Source organism: Hemiscyllium ocellatum, chromosome 11 (assembly GCF_020745735.1).
Source record: "Hemiscyllium ocellatum isolate sHemOce1 chromosome 11, sHemOce1.pat.X.cur, whole genome shotgun sequence".
Classification (NCBI taxonomy): Eukaryota; Metazoa; Chordata; class Chondrichthyes; order Orectolobiformes; family Hemiscylliidae; genus Hemiscyllium; species Hemiscyllium ocellatum.
Window position 1 is genome coordinate 44,555,449 of NC_083411.1, and position 19,804 is coordinate 44,575,252.

Below are 19,804 nucleotides of genomic sequence, written 5' to 3' on the forward strand. Positions count from 1 at the left end.
ATTGCACACAGTTCCTTAGCAGCAGAATTCTACATCTCCAATTACAGTCCCTAATGCTGGGCATCCTCTGACCTCTGCCAGGGTCACATAAGATCTGTATACAATTAGGCGCACAATGTAAAATGTTGTAAGAGGGATTGAGAACTGACCATACAAGTTGTACCACAGTACCTAACTTTGACAATCAAGTCATAGCACGTGTCATATCATGTGTCCAAAAATGTCACTGCTATTGAAGCTGATTGCTCAAGGGACAAGGTAAGGAACAGGGAGTCTGCTGCTGATTGCTATGCTGATTGGTAAAGAGCTGTGACATATAACCTGGAGCATGAGCAAACTGCACTGAGAGCACTGTGACTAGCTATTCCACATTACAGCATACACTTCGTGGAGCTCTTGTTAAAGATCATAGACTTGAGTACCAGGCAATATCGGAGGAACATCACCAGCTTCACTGCAAATTCCTCCTTTTGTACTGGCAGAAATCAGGAAGTTTCACAGGAATTATTCCTTGGGTCTGATGCAGGTAGTTCTTTCTTTTTTGTGATGTGATTTCCCGTCTTAACTATATTAAATAATAAACCTGGAAGATATAATTGAATAGGATGTGTTGTGAGACAGTAAAACCAGAAAGAGAAGTAAATGTGTATCAATTTAAGGAACAACATATTCAGAAGCATTATAATTTAAAAGATTGATTTGCTTACTAATGGATTATCAAGAATGCTTGAAAAAATAGGAAAATTATCTGCATTTTTGAGCAGTGCTGAATTATTTTCCATATGAAATATTTATCTCCAGTGCTGCTGTTTGCAATCTTTCGCCATCAATTTATCAGGACATAGTAAATGTTTTAAACTATTTTAAAAATCTGTTGTAACCGTTAAATGTATTGATTTTAACAAGGAAGTTCAAATGCCAATGTTTTGGATTGAATATTTTTTGAACTACATTATAACTTATGAATTGCTAGAGGAAAATATACTGAAAAATACACCTTTTTTTACTATGTCTTTCACAACATCAGGAAACTCCAGAGCAATTTATAAGCAACAAAGTACTTCTGAAGTGTATTCCCTTTTGTAATGGAGGGAAATGTAGCAGTTAATTTATGCAGAGCAAGATTCCACAGACAGCAATGAAGCAAAAAGACGTCCAGATCCAGTCTAATGCACTGGGGATGTTAGTTCAAATTTGAATTAAATAATTTCTGGAATTCAAAGCTAGTCTAAAGGTGATTATATAATGAAAAACACCATCTGGTTCACTAATTCCCTTTACGTATAGAAGCCTGCATTTCTTATCTGCTCTGATTACATAGGGCTCCAAACCCACAACAATGTAGTTGACTCTTAATTGCCTTCTGAAGTGGCCAGGATGGGCAATAAATGCCAGCTTTGTCAGCGATGCCCATATCCTAATCACAGAATCACAAAAGCCTTACCATGCAGAAGTTTCATGTAAGTAATCCATACAAGGGAAAACAAAAGGTCAGCTCACTTTTAAAACTGTGGTTTTACGTGAAGGTTAAATCGAGGGAGAAAGTCTCACTTAAACATTAGCACATCCAACCAAGCAGCACTCCCTCAGTATTACACAGGGAATGTCACCCTGGATTATGTGGTTGAGATGTTAGAAATGCAATTTGAATCTGAAACTATTAGATTCAAATTTAAGAGTGCCATTTAAGAGTGGGTGACACAGAGATCGAACTTCTCCTTGACTAAATTCAGCCTTGAGAGGGTCTTTCATCTTCCTGTGTATGAGAGAGATGATTGCTTCTGGGAACATTGCCTCTGGATAAAACAAATATCCCAAATAGGATGATGCCATGTGGGAACTCTGTGTGTTGACTCCATTGAGAAGAAAAAGCCAGATTTATCAATCCACAGAAACCGTGATCTCTCTACCCTGGTCATTAGACATTGTACTGAGTGCAGCTACTCCATTAACCTATTAACCGTATTGCCATATTTAAAGTAATGATTATTCTTTTATACTCTTGAAAACCCTTATGACATTCTTCATTGAATTCTCTGGTTTATACATTCTGCTCAATCATTGTATGAGCCAGATCTTCCAAGCAGTTTAGGCATGTCTATGGTCTCTGGTATGAGGGATATAAAAGGAGAATCTTAAAGATAGAGCTAAACCAGGCAGGTGTGAAAATAGAAACAACTTTCACATATAAAGGTAATAGGAACCTGAACTCTTTCCTGGTCAAGTGGGTGCCAAGGATCAATTGAAATTTTAAGAAGTAGGCTAAATTTTTGTCTTGAATCTATTTGCTTGTATCCCAGCATTATTGTAATATATTTCTTATCATGGTTCATAATGTTTTTTTGAACAGGCTTTGGTAATTCTACCTGAAGGTGAAAGGAGACGCAGGCACAGACACATTTCTGAGATTATTCAGCCCTGTCCTGGTGGAACCTCAGAATCTCAGTGGGAAAATGCTGCAACTGAGAGTCCAGCTTCTGGATGACACACATGAAATATTTGAGGTGGAAGTAAGGCTAAAGACATTGATGTGATGTTTCATTTGTCTGTGGAAATGAGGGCATATCAGATTTTAATGTAATGGATAAGAACCCCCTATTAGAAGCAGAGTTTAATTAAATTCATACTGCCATGTAAGCACCCTGAATAAGTCACTTTGGATAGAGGCTCAATCTCTTGCCTTTAATCATCTGTATGTTTATAATTATCCATTGTAAATACCATGGGACATTCCCTGCCATCTCCTTACATTCTCATAGGAACTCTTTATAAAGACTGACACCCTCCCGAAATCTGCATTGCTGCCTCACTGTAGGCTTGATGTCATTGGCTGCTGATCAGTCGAGTGGGATGGTCTCTACTTTTTCTTTCAAAGTAGTGTCAGGCCTCCTCCTGCCTCTCTTAAATATAATTGCTGCATTCTTGTGAATATCTGGCAGACATACAAGTAAACTAGACTCAAGTCGATCTCGATGGAAGGTTCAATCAAATGCAATAACAGTGCATTGTACATGGTGATAGGGTGGCCATTGTATTGCTGGACTAAACCTGGATTGATGATCCCAGAAACTGTTAGTTCAAATCTCACCACGACATTTTAAAAATTGTAAAAGTGATCACAAATCTATTGGAACTTCATACCCAATTGATTTTCAAATGATCGACATGGGAAAGGAAGGCTGCTGTCTTTAACCAACCTGGTTTCTAAGTGAGCTCCTGACTCTTAACTCTCCTCTCAGAAGGTCCAGCCAAGTGAACCATCTCAGTTGAAACAAATGGCTAGAAAGAACAACACAGATAGATCACTCAATATGGACAAGATAAGCTCAGACACCTAGCGCAGTCAACATTGCAAAGACTTTCTCTGGGTGGTTTAGCCACAATAGAAGAACTGTCCCTTATCTCACAAAGCAACAACCTGACATAGTAATGCTCACTACATCATACATTATAGACAATGTCCCAGAAATAACTATTACCATCTCTGGGTACACCCAATCCCACCAGTCTTAGTTAGTCAGCAGTGAAACATCTGGACATCCGCAACAGTGACTCAAAACCACATGAAGTCTCATGATGTCATCCAAACTATGGGTATGGAAATGTACATCTTGCTGATTACCACCAACAATCCTCCTTCACTGATGTATTACCACCCTATCATTTTGATCATCACTTGGATAAAGCACTGAGGGTGACAAGACCACTGAATATACTTTGGGTGGGGAGCTTCAAAATCCACCAATAAGAATGGTTTGGTAGCAGCACTGCTAGTCCAGCAAACTGCGCTCTGAATTGTGTTGAATTGAATTGAATTTATTGTCACGTGTACCGAGGCACAGTGAAAAGCTTTCTCATGAGAGCAATGCAGGCAGATCACAGAGTTAAGTCGCATAGATAGTAAATAATAGGTAAACAGCAGCAAAAACAAAAGCACTGATCCAAGTGAATGTTAAGAGTTTGTGGGTCCATTCAGTATCGTAGCAACAATAGGGTAGAAACTGATATAAAACTGGCTGGTGCATGTGTTCAGGCTTCTGTACCTTTCCAGGGTGGGATGGATCTTTGAGAATGCTGGCCGCCTTTCCTTGACAGTGGGCCTGGTAAATGAGATGCTATAGATGGGAGGTTGGCCTTTGTGATTGTCCGGGCCGAGCTCACAACTCTCTGTAACCATCTCCAACCTTGAATGGTACAGTTGCCATACCAGGTAATGGCACATCCAGACAGAATGCTCTCGATAGCGCACCTATAAAAATTGGCAAGGGTATTTGCCATCATGCCAAGTGTCATCAGCTGTCTGAGGAAGAAGAGCCATTGTTGGGCCTTTGTGACCAGTGTGTCCACATGAAGAGTCCAAGAAAGCTTGTTGTGGTTAACCACTCCAAGGATCTTGACACTTTCCACTCGGACATATATGCTAGTCTGGCTCTGCTGTAGGTAGTGAGGTGCAAAAATAGGCCTCTTAACCTTGGCCTCATCAATCTACCCTTTAGAGAAGCAACTCATCCTTTGACAGCACCTTCCATACCTGCAAACTCTATCATCCAGAAGGGCAAGGGCAACAGATATATAAGAATAACACCATATGCACATTTCTCTTCAAGTCATTCACCATCCAGACTTGGAACAATATCACCATTCCTTCAGTGTCACCACGTCAAAATCTTAAGATCTCCCTCCCTAACAGCACTATGGTTGTCCCTGGATCACATGGATTACAGCATTTCAAGAAAGCAACTCATTATCACTTTCTCCAATAAATGTTAATCTTGTGTTCTTTGTGCCTACATCCCAAGGATGAATTGAGAGGTAAAATTTAGGAACGGCATGATTCAGTCAATTAAGTCACTGAGCTTGGTTTAAATTTGATTAGATTTCCTACAGTATGGAGACAGGCCCTTCGGCCCAACAAGTCCACACTGACCCTCTGTAGAGCAACCTACCCAGACCTACTCCCCCTACATTTACCCCTGATTAATGCACCCAACACTGTGAGCAATTTTGCATGGCCAATTCACCCGACCTGCACATCTTTGGACTGTGGGAGGAGACCGGAGCACCCGAAGGAAACCCACGTAGACACGGGGAGAATGTGCATACTCCATACAGACAGTCGCCTGAGGTGGGAATTGAACCCAGGTCCCTGGCGCTGTGAGGTAGCAGTGCTATATACTGAGCCACCATGTTTAATTGGTTAATGAAGAAGGCTGTCCAATTGAGTATCTTCAGCGAGTGTTCTTGCACTGGAATTGTTTGTGTGTACAGGTGTGTGTGTTTGTGTGAGTGAAACAAAGGTGTGTATACACGATCTTGAGCTGATGCATGTGTATGTGTGAAAGAATGTATGTTTGTTTGCAAATATGTGTGCATGTGAGAGTGTGAACACGTCCGTTTATATGTATGTGGATCTATGAATGTAAATGCGTGTATATATATGTGTCTATGAGTCAAGGGTGCATGTGCGAATGCGTGGGCTAGATATTTCTTGCCCCAGGGGCATGCATATTTTCAGCTTGGGGACACATAAAATAGGACAGGTGCCTTACCCTACCACCTTACCACCGATCCCCAAGCTCACCCCACAAGATAAAGGATGAACACATGCCAAAATCATCAGCCTGCCCTGTATGAATAAATACTTAAGTGTCAATTGAGCTTGTTATAAGCTCAGTTGATCCCAATATTACACTGTTGGCATAGGGAGATGGTCATGAGTATGCAACTTGCTTTTTGTTTTAGGGGTGGAAAGCCAAGATATTATCTTAGAATCCCTATAGTTTGGAAATAGGCCATTTGGTCCAACAAGTCCACACCAACCCTCCGAAGAGTAACTCACCCAGACCCATTCCCCTAATATTTTACATTTCCCCTGACTAATGCATCAGGCTGACCCATCCTTGAACACTATGGGCAATTTAGCATGGCCAATTCACCTAACCTGAGCATCTTTGGACTGTGGGAGGAAACTAGACTATCCTGAGGAAACACATGCAGACACGGGGAGAATGTGCAAACTCCACACAGACAGTCTCTCGAGGCTGGGATCGATCCTGGATCCCTGGTGCTGTGAAGCAGCTATGCTAACCACTGAGCCACCATGCCACTCCAGTGAATTCCCCATGAGCAGCATGCTCCCCCATTCCACACTATCCACAATTTTCAGCGAATGCGAGTATTCATGTGTGTTCATGTGTGTGTTCATGTGTGTGTGAGTCTGCACATTCATGTGCATGCATACGTTTTCATATTTGTGTTCATGAGTGTCCTTTTGTATGTGTGTGTGTTTATGTGTGTATGTATGAGTGTGTGTATATGTGTTCATGTGCATGTGTGAGTTTGTATGAATGTGTGTGTGTGTATGTGTGCGTGCATTCACGTGTGTGTGTGTGTGTGTGTGTGTGTGTGTGTGTGTGTGTGAGTGACAGTACGTGATTGAGTCCCTTGCTTGTCTCGTCTCTGTCACCTTTGTCAGTAGCTGCCTTGTCATGGCACCTGGTCCTCACAATTTCCCAGCATTGATTTTGTTGCCATTTGGATGATGCTAGTCACTCCCCTCTCCAAGCAAAGACTACAGCCCCATTGACATAAAAGCTCAACTGCTGGATTAAAATATCAGGAAGAAGATTGTTGGACAAACATTTCCTTTTTGGGCTTTGGTGTTGGTCTTTATCATAAAAAAAGCGATAATTTCACGGAACATTCTTCTCTGGATTCCTGCCTGTAAACTCTTTGATCAAATTCAAAAATGAGAACATCACAAATCCATGAGAATCCACTTTTGTTGTGCATTACACAATAGAGCTTTCAAGATGAAGGCCCTTAGGATACTCCAGCTGGTCCTGCCTTTTGTCAACAGGCTGTCACTGTGAGGTGAGCAGTGGGCACTAGCTGGTGATGTGTGTTTTCTTTTGGTAAGTAGAGTCCAACCAATGATAGCAGCATGGCTCTGTCAATAATGGACCTGACTCTACTTTTGCACATTAACAATAAATGTACTGATGGATTAATTCAATTTATTTAATGGTCCTCTTTGCTCCAAGCACTGTTCTATGTTTTCTGTTAAATTTAGAAAGCATAGAAAAACTTTCATGCAACAGGGAACCATTCAGCCCATCATGCCGTACTGACTGAGAAAGAGCTATACAGTCTAATTGCATTCAACTATAGTGGTTCCTGTTGTAGGTTACTGCATTTCAAGTACATATCCATGTATTTTCTTACAATTCAATAAGGGTTTTTGCCTCTATAACTTTCACACAATTCCAAAACCCCAACATCCTCTGAGTGAAACATTTTATCTCATCTTCCCTCTAAACTATTTAGCAATTTCTTTAAAGTGTGCCATATAATTAATGACCTATTCACTGGGGGGGTGGGGCGGTGGGGGAGGTGGTCTAGGTCCATCCCATTCACTGTATTTAAGCATCACATAACTTTCTACCCCTCTGTTTCTTTCATTCAAGAGACACAGCCCCAGTCTATCCAATCTCTCCTGTTGAAGGTGGTAAATCAGCATGGATGTAGAATTGGTTAACTAATAGAACACAGAATGGCAGAATTTTCAGGATGGCAACCTATAACTAGTGGAGTACTACAGGGGTCAGTGCTGAGCCCACAATTATACATGTTATTGACTTGGATGAGAAAAGTGATTATATGAAAGCCAAGTTTGCAGATTACATGAGATGGAAAAGCAAGTGGTGAAAATGACATGAAGATTCTGCAGAGGGATGTAGACAGAGTAAGTGAGTGGGCAAAAATGTGGCAGATGAAATATAATATTGGAAAATGTGAGGTCATGCACTTAGGCAGGAAGAATATTATTTAAATGGATTAAGACTGCAGTAAGTTGCAGCATTGACAGATTTGGGAATCCTCATGCACACAAGTTCAGTGGGTAATAGGGAGCCCATGGTGGGATCATCATGGGATTCAAGCCCAGATCCCCAGAATATCACCTGCATCTCTGAATTAGCAGTCCAGTGAAACTACTATTGGGCCATCACCTCCATTTTTGAAAAACTCAGTCCCAATTTGGTTTTGTACTTTGATGCTGAAGGTATGACACCAGATGTTTCTCTGACAGGAAGGCTGTTTCCAGTGAGATGCCACATGGTTCAGCACAGGGTCCGTTAGTTTTCCTGCAACACATCAATGATTTAAAACTAAATACAGGGGACAGGATTAAGAAGTTTGCAGTTGATATGAAAATTGCTTATGGATTTATCATGAGGAACAAAGCTGTAGACAGCAAGACGGTACTAATGGAATGGACAAAATGCTGATCATGAAACTGTTGTCCATTGTTGGTTCACTAACGTCCTTTCAGGAAGGAAACTGCCACCCTTACCTGGTCTGACCTACATGTGACTCAAGATCCACTGCAAAGTGGTTGTCTCTTAAGTGTCCTGTAGGCAGTTAGGGATGGATAATAAGTGCTGCCTAGCCTGTAATGCCTTCAGCCCATGATTTTTAAAAAAATCCCTGACTTCATGAGCTTTTCAATCAATCAGCCAAATGTTACTTCATCAAAAATAGTGCCTAAATGCTTGTCGACTACATCTTCAACTTCTCTTACTTGCCTGAAAAAAATGATCAAACATGGCCTCCCTTTAACAAAGCTATGCAGATTATCCTAGGTTAATCTCTGCCTTTCTAAACTCATGTTTTTCTCAGAATGTTTTCTGAGAATTTGTCACCCTTCAAGACTTGACCTGTGTATCATAGAGTCATAGAATCATAGAATTCATACAGTGTCGAAGCAGGCAATTCTGCCCATTGAGTCCATGTGATCCTCCAAAGAGCTCCCAACTCCCTACTCTATCCCTATAACCCTACATTTTTGCACAGCTAATTCATCTAGCCTTTGCATTAGAAATGAGCTATTTTTCTTCTGCCCTGTTTAAACAATGATACAGTATTAGCTGTTCTCCAGCCCCCTGGCAACATGCCTGTAACCAGAGAGAATTGCAAAACGCTGGTCAAAAAATGTAAAAATCCCATTCTCACATGATTAGATTACTTACAGTGTGGAAACAGGCCCTTTGGCCCAACAAGTCCACACCGACCCGCCGAAGCGCAACCCACCCATATCCCTACATTTACCCCTTACCTAACACTATGGGCAATTTAGCATGGCCAATTCACCTGACCCGCACATCTTTGGACTGTGGGAGGAAACCAGAGCACCCGGAGGAAACCCACGCAGACACGGGGAGAACGTGCAAACTCCACGCAGTCAGTCGCCTGAGATGGGAATCGAACCCGGGTCTCAGGCGCTGTGAGGCAGCAGTGCTAACCACTGTGCCACCGTGCCGATTCTGTCTCCTTGTCATGGTTGATCTCTGTAACATTCTCCATCCTGACAACTTTCCAAGAATTCCAGACTGGAACTTCATTCTCAGAGTTGGAAATGCAGTGTGCTGGATTTGAAAAGCTGACCTGGGGAAATTTTCCCCGAATGTTTGATTATTTATTCCATATGTCATCAAGAACTGCATTAAGTGGAAGGCAAGTCTCGCTGCCATAGCATCTTGTCTGAGATTTTCTTAAAAAGCAATAAAACAACAAAAATGCCCTTCAACTCTCACCACCCTCCTCAATTCCTCACTCCTGCACTCATGCATGGCCACTATGTCAATTTAGAACTAACGCATGCCCCCTACACACCATGCTATACCCTTCTTCTTAAAATATTGACTCATCCATTAGCTACCTTGGGTCGCTTTCAAGATGAGAGCAACCCAAGATGAGGTCATTTTTTTTTAAATGTTGAAAAATCCACTGTTCCAAAAAACACAACCTCATTGGTTTTTAAAAAATTTCACTGCATTTAATTTCCTTTAATGCCTAATTAAAACAAGCATTAGAATTAATAGTCTTGTTTTAAAGAGTTTATAATCTGTTGTAACAATCACTCAAACTTGAAATGGCAGACACCCTGCTGTGATTATTGAAGGTTACGGAAATTAGTCTTTTGACACGAATTCAACGATGGTAATCCTTAAATTTATGTTAACAGGAGGCTAATTGAAAGCAATTTTTTTTAAAAACCCTCGACCTTTTTTTCTTCAAGTATTTTAAGGTAGCAATTTTAAAAGCCTTGACATCTTTACAGTTCTTTATGACCGTTAATTTTTAGGGTTCCAATGAAATTATGTATTTTTAACACATATCCATGCCATTTTTAACAATCAAGTGCATCTAGCATCTCTGAAAGGGCACTAGACATATTCAAAGTTGTCCCAGGACTATACCGAAAGCGGTATATTATCTCTCCAAAAGAGTACACTATCTATTCAAAATGTGGAGGTGTCGGTGTAGGACTAGGCTAGTCAAAGTCAAACATCACATGTCACCGGGTTGTGGTCTAACAGGTTTATTTGAAATGACAAGGTTTCGGAGCCCCCGAAGGAGCAGGGAGCTCCAAAAGCTTCTGGTTTCAAATAAACCTGGTGAACTACAACCCATGTGATTTTTGACTTGATCTATCCAAACAATTCTGCAAAGTTTCGACATGCTCACATCAGGTCATATCTCCATTCTTGGTGTTTCCCACTCCACGCCATTGAAGATCACATATGTCTGGAGGCAGTTGCTATTTAATATAGGCAGCTGCTCCCATGAACCACATTTGCACAATTTAGAACCTGCTCCCATTGTCCCCAGTCCCCTGCTGGAATAGCTGGTATAATTACAATATTTAAAAGGCATCTGGATGAGTAAATGATTAGGAAAGATATGGGCCAAATGCTGGCAAATGGGACTACATTAGTTTAGGATATCTATGAAAGAGTTGGACAGAAGGGTTTGCTTTTGTGCTGTGACTCTATGAGGGGTGTGTTCGGATGAGACTCCACTTTCGGACCCCCAGGACCATTTCCAAAAATGGTATGGTGCCTCTTTTGTTTGTGAAAATTCAGCCTCTGCTTTCTTCCAATTCTATCTTCTTCAACACCTCCCAAATTATTCTCCCCACTCCAAAATAAAACCATGATTAATCCACTTGATGATAAATTATATTGAATTAAACTCTGAGCACATTGAGTGGGATTGTTTGACTTATCATTTATTTGGCTGAGGAAGGGTCCCATCCCCATTTGATTAACCTACATGCACCCTTTTGATATCAGTTATAATTTTACTTTTAAGATTTTGTTCCCTCATTCTAGTCTGTCTGCTCCAGAGGAATTAATTTCTTTTACCCAACCTGGTATATTCCATAATCATTTTAACCTCATCAATCTTTCTTGGACCTTTCAAAACAAGGGAATCTGATTCATACGGTATATATCTTGGATTTGCAACCTTTCATTATATTTTAATCAATTAAATCCTCCTATCAGCCTAGTGACTATTTCCTGTCCCCCTCTTAGACCAATAACTGCTTCCTGAGGTGGATGTTCAAAATGCAGTTACTGACTAAAGCTCTGTACAACAGAAGCATCACTTCTGTCCTTCGCACTTTTAAAAACATGAAGGAAAGTAATGTAAATCATACTTGCAAATGAAAAAAACAAATCACGACTAGGTATTCTGGCGTGCTTTTGAATCCACATTCAACTGCTTTCAATGGATTTGCTATCTTCAAAAGCTAAAATACATTAAAATTAAGATGACTTTGTTTATGTAACCACTAACGGATATCTCTCTTAGTAATGGGAGTAGACAGATCAAAGAAATATAGAGAGCCCCTTGAAAATGCTAAGCTAGAACTTCTGCAACTGCTGTGGGCTGATTACTGATAAATAGCTGCTGTTTTGTTTCGCTTGCTAAAGCATCTTGCTTTGTGTGGAATTATAGTTATTATTCATTTAGACACATTAATGACTAGTTTGGTTACCAGCTGACATGGATGGGCTAGCTAAACACAAATACAGTGACTTTAAGAAAAGTCCAGGCTGACATAGATCACAGGCTGAATTAATCACAGTGTTTTAACAAAACAAATAATGAGAGTCTTAATGATATACTCCTGATATACCTCCCACTAGTTCTTTACTTTCATATGACAAGGAAACACCCCTGGGACATCCCTACAAAGATAAAATAAATCAGCCACCATCTTTTATTGCATCTGGCTGGTGCAGAGGCAGACTTCAGTTGAAATGCAGTTATTATGTTGTCTGTCAACAGTCAATGCCTGAGGTTAGAAAGCATTTTCAGGGAGAGAAAGGAAATGGATGTTGTGTAAATGTGTATGGTATTTGGACTGTGGGATGACCCAATCTTCCGAAGTATTTTAGTTGAATAGTTTACAAGATTTTAGGAGTGACTTATTCAAATATAAATATAGTTCCTGGAAATGTCCACAGTTTGAGTGAATGTATTAATGTACTTAAACCATCAGTTAGGCCTACACACTCCACAACTTGGCAAGTGTCTGAAAAGACAGCAGTTAAGCCACACCAGAAATATGCATATGGGAAGAAACAAGAGCATGTGAATGTCGCATACACACACACTCACAAGTGCACACACGCGCACGCGCGCACACACATACACGTGCACACAGACACACCCACGTGCACACACACACACACAACACACATGTGCGCACATACGCACGCACACATGCACATTGGCTCAGGGATTTGGTGAGGCCATTCAGCCTCTTTGGTCCTGTCCCATCAACACTGACAGGAGCCGTAAGCTAATTAAGTGTCTGACTGGCCATGGCATGAGTCCTCTTTCAGGTAGCTGGAACTTTGCTTATATCAGTCCAGAGAGCAGGGGTTGTCCTACACCATGGAGGCACCAGACAGGAATATTCCACTGGATGTCAATCTAGAGCTGACACAGTAGTTTCCACTTGCTGGGACTACCTGGAGCTACAACCAGTTTAAGGCTCATTACATTGATTGATATACCACGTAACCCATATCGGCGGTGCTTTCTGCTCTGGTCTGGTCAGTCTCTGATCAAAACCAATGTGTGATAAAACCTGGTGAACACAGGAATTAAAACCCCCCACCACAAGTTCATTGATTCATCAATTTGCAAATACCTCCGAGTAGAAGTTATGTCTGTGTAACCAATATAAAACAGATCTCTCAAGCAAAGCAAACCAATTTCACACTAGAATGGAGCTTGGTCATTCCTTGGTCACCCCGGTTAATGTCCTTATGGTGTTATGAAGTTTGCCAGCACATCTCTGGTAATGAATGCCCAGAGCTCTTTAGCACTGCTGAACTGATACAGACTCACAGGTAGTATTTCTTTATGTGACTTTTCCCCAGCAAAAAGCCACGGGAAAGACCCTTTTCGATTGTGTCTGCCAACGCCTGAACCTTGTTGAGGAGGATTACTTTGGAATGGAGTTCAACAATCGCTCTGGGAATATGGTGAGCAATGGCCAACTCCGTCTCCACAAACTTTGTTAATTCAGAGGAACTTGTTAGTTCAGAGCATGGGTATGATGGATTGAATGGCTCCTCCTATATTGTGAAATTCTACGATTGGAGAGGTGTGCAATGGAAAATCATAGAATAACAGAATGGTTACAGCACATAAGGAGGCCATTTGGTCCATCATATTCAGAGCTGAAAATGTGTTGCTGGAAAAGCGCAGCAGATCAGGTAGCATTCAAGGAGCAGGAGAATCGATGTTTCGGGCATGAGCCCTTCTTCAGGAATGGATGCTGAACCTATGGCTCCATTCCTGATAAAGGGCTTTTGCCCGAAACAACGATTTTCCTGCTCTTTGGATGCTGCCTGATTGGCTGTATTATTCGAGCACCACTCTAATCTAGACTCTGATTTCCAGCATCTGCAGTCCTCACTTTTGCCTGCTTTATTTTCTGTTGCCCCTCCATGTTCCTCCTACTAAAATAAATCAGTCTGCACTCCTGTGTATTAGATTGTACCTTCCAATTGACCACCAATCAACTATTCCACCAGTCTTAAATGTCCTTTTCAAATATTCTCTGTCCTCTTTAGGCTTATAATGCTTCCAAATTTTGTATCATCTGCAATTTTTGTAATTGTGATCTGTACGCAAAGGCCAACATCAATATATGTCAGGAACAGCAAGGGTCTCAACAACAATTCCTGTGAAACTCCACTATAAAACTTCCCCCAGTTTACAAAACAACTGTTCACCACCACTCTGTTTCCTGTCACTCGCCCTGTTATGTATCCATGTTGTTACTATCCTTTTTATTCCATGAGCTCTAACCTGCCTCGCAAAGCAGTTCACTTATTAAACAGTTTTTTTTTGTTTTGTTTGATGATATGAAAGTGCTAAATAATTAATGATTACTTTGCATAAATATTGCTTTTTAAAGAAATGGACTCGTGAAATATTTATAAGTTGTAAGAAATACTTTGGTGTAGCAGGTTATTGCATCTATCAGGCAAGAGGTAAAACCTTTTAAACATTTTGAACTAGTCCGATGCATATTGTTGTTGTGTATGTGTCAGTCATAGGACCCACAGCATGATCTGACAATGGTTTGAAGTTTAACGGCCAATAAATTTGTTTTTGGTAGTGTTGATAGACAGAGAAATATTGGTGATGGCATCAAAACAGCCTCAAAGCTTTCAAGAATGTTCTTTCCTCCACTCTATGCCCATATTGAATCATGTCTAAATGCATCATTGATTCTAGGTTTAGTCTATGGACCCTGTCCCCCACTCTCAGAGGCTATTTTTTTTGACAATAGAGTGATCCTTTGTGCTGACTTACAGTTGTGTCAGGTCATATCTTAACCCAAACCCAACATTCTCTGTTAATTGCTAGGTTAAGGGAAAATTGCTGGAATAGTATTTGTAAAATAATGATAGGAAATTAGCCCATGTTCAGTGCTACAATCCTTCCTCTTCAAACATAGAATAAACAACACTCCCAAAAATTAACAAAGGATTTATCTTTCATGTTATGGCTGAGTTATTCATCAGTGAAGGATTGGTAGCATTCCACAGTTCAAGATTATCAAGAAGTATATTCTGTACTGGATTGAAGGTTTTCAGATGGAGAAGATTCCAAGATACTGCCACCTCCGGGCCATGCTTCCCTCTATGTTCCAATGGACCAGGCAGAGCAGAAAATAGCCTGAAAGCATAGCACTAACATCACTTCCAAATGTTCTTGTGTTACATTGTAACAAGTCCCCTGCATGAGCTGAAGATTTAATTATGCACCAATTAAGTATCAATTAGCTATGGAAATGGGATCTGAGATGCTATCAGAAGATCAAAAGACTCCATTCCTAAAAAAATACATTTTTTAACCATAAATGATAGATCGATATTCCTGCCCTTGCTATTTTCCAGTGCACAGGTCAATGTCAGAATCCTGTGATCTAAAACTTGTCATCTTCTGCTGAGGATGCCTCTGTCACCACTAAGAAAATTCTCAGACTGTGCACCTGAGGGTCAGCAGTTGCAATCAAAATAGACCATCTATTTCTCAAAATGGATGCTTTATTCACCTTTTCACTGCCCGGAAATTGGTGCTGTGTCTGAGTTCCTGCCCCATTCATTTCGCTGACGTGATGGCTCCCAGAATACTTTATGTCCCCCACCTTTGCCCAGCTAAAATAAAATCAAATGGACCAGGAAACCACTGGAGGGCCTTCATCCTGTAACACACCACACAGGCCTGTTACTCAGTGGGAGCGTTTATTTTGAAGTGAAGTGACCCAGTTATATTGTGTATAAATGTATCCACTCTCTATCCTGCCACACCATTCTGATTTGGATCTCTGTACTAATTGCAGGTTTGGTTGGATCTCTTAAAACCTGTTCTAAAACAAATCAAAGGTGAGTAATGTGCACACTTCTAAAGTACCTCTGACCAAACACGATCTTGCTCTCTATAGGAACTAGTGTGGAACTTATCAGTCATAACACAAATTGTCAATGTAAAGCCCCTGGAGTACCAGAGACATTGTGAAAGTAAGAATCACAGCCAAATACAATGGGAATAAGAAACTGTGCTTCTGGCAACATATTCACATGTTTAATCTATTGTTACAGAAGGACAAGTTTAAGTTTTAGCTTAGGTGGAACAAGGGAGGGTTCTTACAGTCTAGTGAAATTTAAATATAGGGGTGATTCATTCAGTTTACTTTCATCAGAAGCTGTGACTGAAATAAGAATCTACAATCTCCAGGAGGAGCACAATTATGAGAGGATGCTTCTAAAGCTGTTGGAACAGTCATTGTCATGAAATCACTGTGGTCTTTATTCTAATTCTTCTAACTATGTTCCTTCCTCTCTCCCTTTTCCATTGTTCTGTATTTATTAGATTTTGTTCATTTCTAACCTTTTCTGATTCTGATGAAAGGTCATTTGCCTGGAATGTTAACTCTGCTTTTCTCTCCTCAAGTCCTGACCTGACCTGCCAAGCATTTTCATTATTTACTTTGGGGTTTAATGACATCCTAGCTTTCCTGTTTTGCAAAGATCAACTTGATGTCTCAGGGCTGTTTTATTGTGTATCTCTAGCTTTGAATAGGCCACTTCTGAGGCTTGTGTAACTTTTTCCCAGGTGATCATTTGGTAACTTGTGGTATTTGCCTCTTCCAGTATTGGGTAAGGATCATTTGAAATACTTCACGATCACCAATCTTTCTTTTCTTTCTCTTGGGTCTCTCTAGTAATTCACGACAGCGGATACACATTGTAAAGTATCTTCAGGAGAGGCACTGTTCTTAGATAGCAAGAAGGTTTATTATATTATATGTATAACTACATGTGTTCATGTATAGTTAGCAGGACTTTAGGAATCTTGTCCAGATATATCTGCTCCTTTCAAGAGCTAGAGTAGAACGTTTTGTGTCTGTGTGTGTGTCTGTGTGTGTGTCTATGTCTGTCTGTGTGTGTGTGTGTGATCAGCAGAATGGGGCAATGTGAAAATTAATCCTTTCAGAAACATTACCTTCCACACAGCTTGAAAAATCACCCTGCACGATCACACATTGATCTGTACCAAAGATTTGTCACCTCCTGGTCATTGACTGTGCTGCCGATCCCAAATTACCAAATTAAACCAAGGTCACTTTGACAAGTGTACCACGAACTGGTATCACTGCTGTAGTGAACACCCACCAACTTTGATTTTTGAGCAAGTTTGAGGGGAAGATACTTGTTTGCTTTGCTTTTCCAGCATCTGCTGTCTTCTGTTTTAGTTTCATCTTGGTGCTGTGTTGATCATTGCCTATTTATTCTAGCCCTCCTGAAGGTGGGTGCTGTCAATGTCAGGGAGCAGCTTCCTCTGTAGCTCAGTTACCCTGTTTCAGAGCTCAGTTTTGTCATGGCAGAGCCACGTATTGAGAGAACCCCCTCCAGCACTGTTTCTACCTCAACAGTGCACTACCCACTAACTCCCCCACCAATAACATTGCAGGGTTTCAGGGTCAACTCAGTGCTACAGTCTCCATAATTTATTGTGGGCATGTTCCTGTAAATACACCTTGCTATGGCCACTAAAATGCAGTAGCACCATTACAGTATTCTATGTTATTTAACCTATTTTGCTAATCAACCTGTTCATAGACATTAGGACAACCTCTGTAGCATGTGGGATTTGAACCTGGGCCGCACGGTCCAGAGTAGGGACACCAGCACTGTGCCACACGAGGCCTCTATTCGATTTGGTAATGAGCTTGGCAAAGATACATACAAACACATGGACTAAGGGCAAAAATTTGCCACTTGGCCCTTTGAGCCTGTTTCTCGATGAAATAAGGTTATTAGTGATCTAATGACTCAGCATTTCCATCTACCCTGATAACCTCTCCCCTCTTTAGCATATCAACAATCTCTGCATCTTTGCTTGAAAAACATTCAAAGACTGTGATTCCTCTGCCTTTTGAACTCCAAAGACTTCTGACCCACAATGAGAAAAAAGGTTCTCCTCATCTCTGTCTTCAATGGCTGACTGCTTATCTTTTAACCATGAACCCCTGGTTCTTGACTCTCCCACAAGAGGAAACATTCTTTTCAAATCCACCCTGTCCACACCCTTCAGGATATATGCATTTTGAGGAATGATACTGTTTTAACACATTAATGTGCTTTTCAAATTGAGATCAGAGGATGTCAAATGTTTTGCAATATGATGTTATGCAAATCTTTGAAATCAAAGCAGTCAGATCTCATGAAGATAATCTATTTCTAGATTCAGGATCTCATCTTTAATCAAGTCACCTCTTACTCTTCTAAACTCTAGCCGATACAAGCCAATGTGTCCAACCTTTCCTCATAAGATAACCCACCCTTCACTTTACTGCTTTCAAAGCATTTCTACACCTTTCTTTATACACCTTTCTTTAAATAAAGAAGCAAAGACTGTACAGAATCACAAATAACCAGAATAAGGCTGCATTCTGAAAAATGAGTTTCACTTACACAGCACTAAGGACTGGGTGTCTACAATCGCAAAGCAATGCAAGTGGAATAGAAAGTCATTAATACAAAAAGTGTTATTAAAAATTAGCAACATGCATCCTTTTATTATTATACAGAGTTTTTTCTATTTCCTATATTTTATTTTTGTAATCAGTCAATTTAATCAGGTGTGAAATTTAAGGAAAGGTATTCCTTTCTGTGTGAAACACATAGAGCACTTGAATGTTATAACTGTGAAGTTGTTGTGAATGGCAATAGTTATTGGCTTCATTATGGAATCAACCAGTACCAGATAATACCTCCAACATTAACCCTTTCAAAATCATTACCTTATTCATTGTCTCCCTCTTAGCTTCTTCTCCAAAGTTACCATTTATATATTGATGTACATGCCTACTTCTTCATTTACCATGACCCTAACTTGCACCCCTCCCCCACCCTCAAATTTCTGACTTCACAAATTCAGGTGATCAGGAGAATTCAAAGTTCTTCCAGAATGTGTACTCAAATGACTGTGAAGATTGGTACGTCTTTGGTTTGAGGATGGTTGATCTTGATTCAGAACTTCTGTGAAAAATTTCTTTACTGAAAGATTCTTTCATCTTTTGCATATCTTTCGTGGAGGATGCCATTCCTGTAACACTCAACAGTTGGTCCATTATCTTACCTAGAGGACCTGTAATCTCCAGAATTCCCTTCACAGGTGAACTGCCAACTTAGTTGTCTCCTAACATCAATTGGGTGCCCTTCAGTCTCGTGAATGACTATAATGGAAAACAACTATTGAGTTGAAGCAAGTGCTTTCTCCTTTGTAATGTCCTGGATTTTCACATCAGATAATTCCATTTTTTTTTACCATGTCCTGAATCTGTGGACATAGGTTGGCTTCTCTGAAATTGAATGCAGCTCATCTTCATTTTGTTCAACCTGCTGAGACATCCAAGTTGAAGCATGTAAGCTGTTTATTTTGAATTGTTGAGTAGTTTGGCCATCTTGTTCTTTGTGGATTCTGCTGAAGTGGACATCATCACATGTTCAGTTATGTTGCTGGATGATTACTGCTGACTTAACATGTCTCTGTCAGTGAACAGATAATTCTTTGATAAACAAAGGATTGAAATGCTGCTCTTCAGCTTGTGTTGTTTTCGTACCCAGCAACAAAGTCGAATCTACTGTATCAATTTGTTCTTATGACTATTTTGCTGCCTGAATAACTTCAGTTAATGTTGCCTCAATTAGCTTAAGTACTTGTGGGTGGCATGGTGGCACAATGGTTAGCACTTCTGCCTCACAGCGCCTGAGACTTGGATTCAATTCCCACCTCAGGCAACTGACTGTGTGAAGTTTGCACATTCTCCCTGTGTCTGTGTGAGTTTCCTCCCACAGTAGGTTAGGTGAGTTGGCCATGCTAAATTGCCTGTAGTGTTCGGGGCAGGGGGGTGGGTAGG

At 40.5% G+C, this 19,804-nt stretch overlaps 1 protein-coding gene across 1 annotated transcript in view; it reads left to right on the plus strand.

Moving 5' to 3' along the window:
- Nucleotides 1–220: 220 nt before the first annotated feature.
- The window catches only part of LOC132820324 (FERM domain-containing protein 7-like), a 60,600-nt gene continuing 41,016 nt past the window's right edge, over nt 221–19,804 (plus strand). The window contains 4 exon segments of the mRNA XM_060832346.1: nt 221–258; nt 8,090–8,261; nt 13,242–13,346; nt 15,722–15,764. Of these exon segments, the coding sequence (XP_060688329.1) occupies nt 221–258; nt 8,090–8,261; nt 13,242–13,346; nt 15,722–15,764 (358 nt within the window).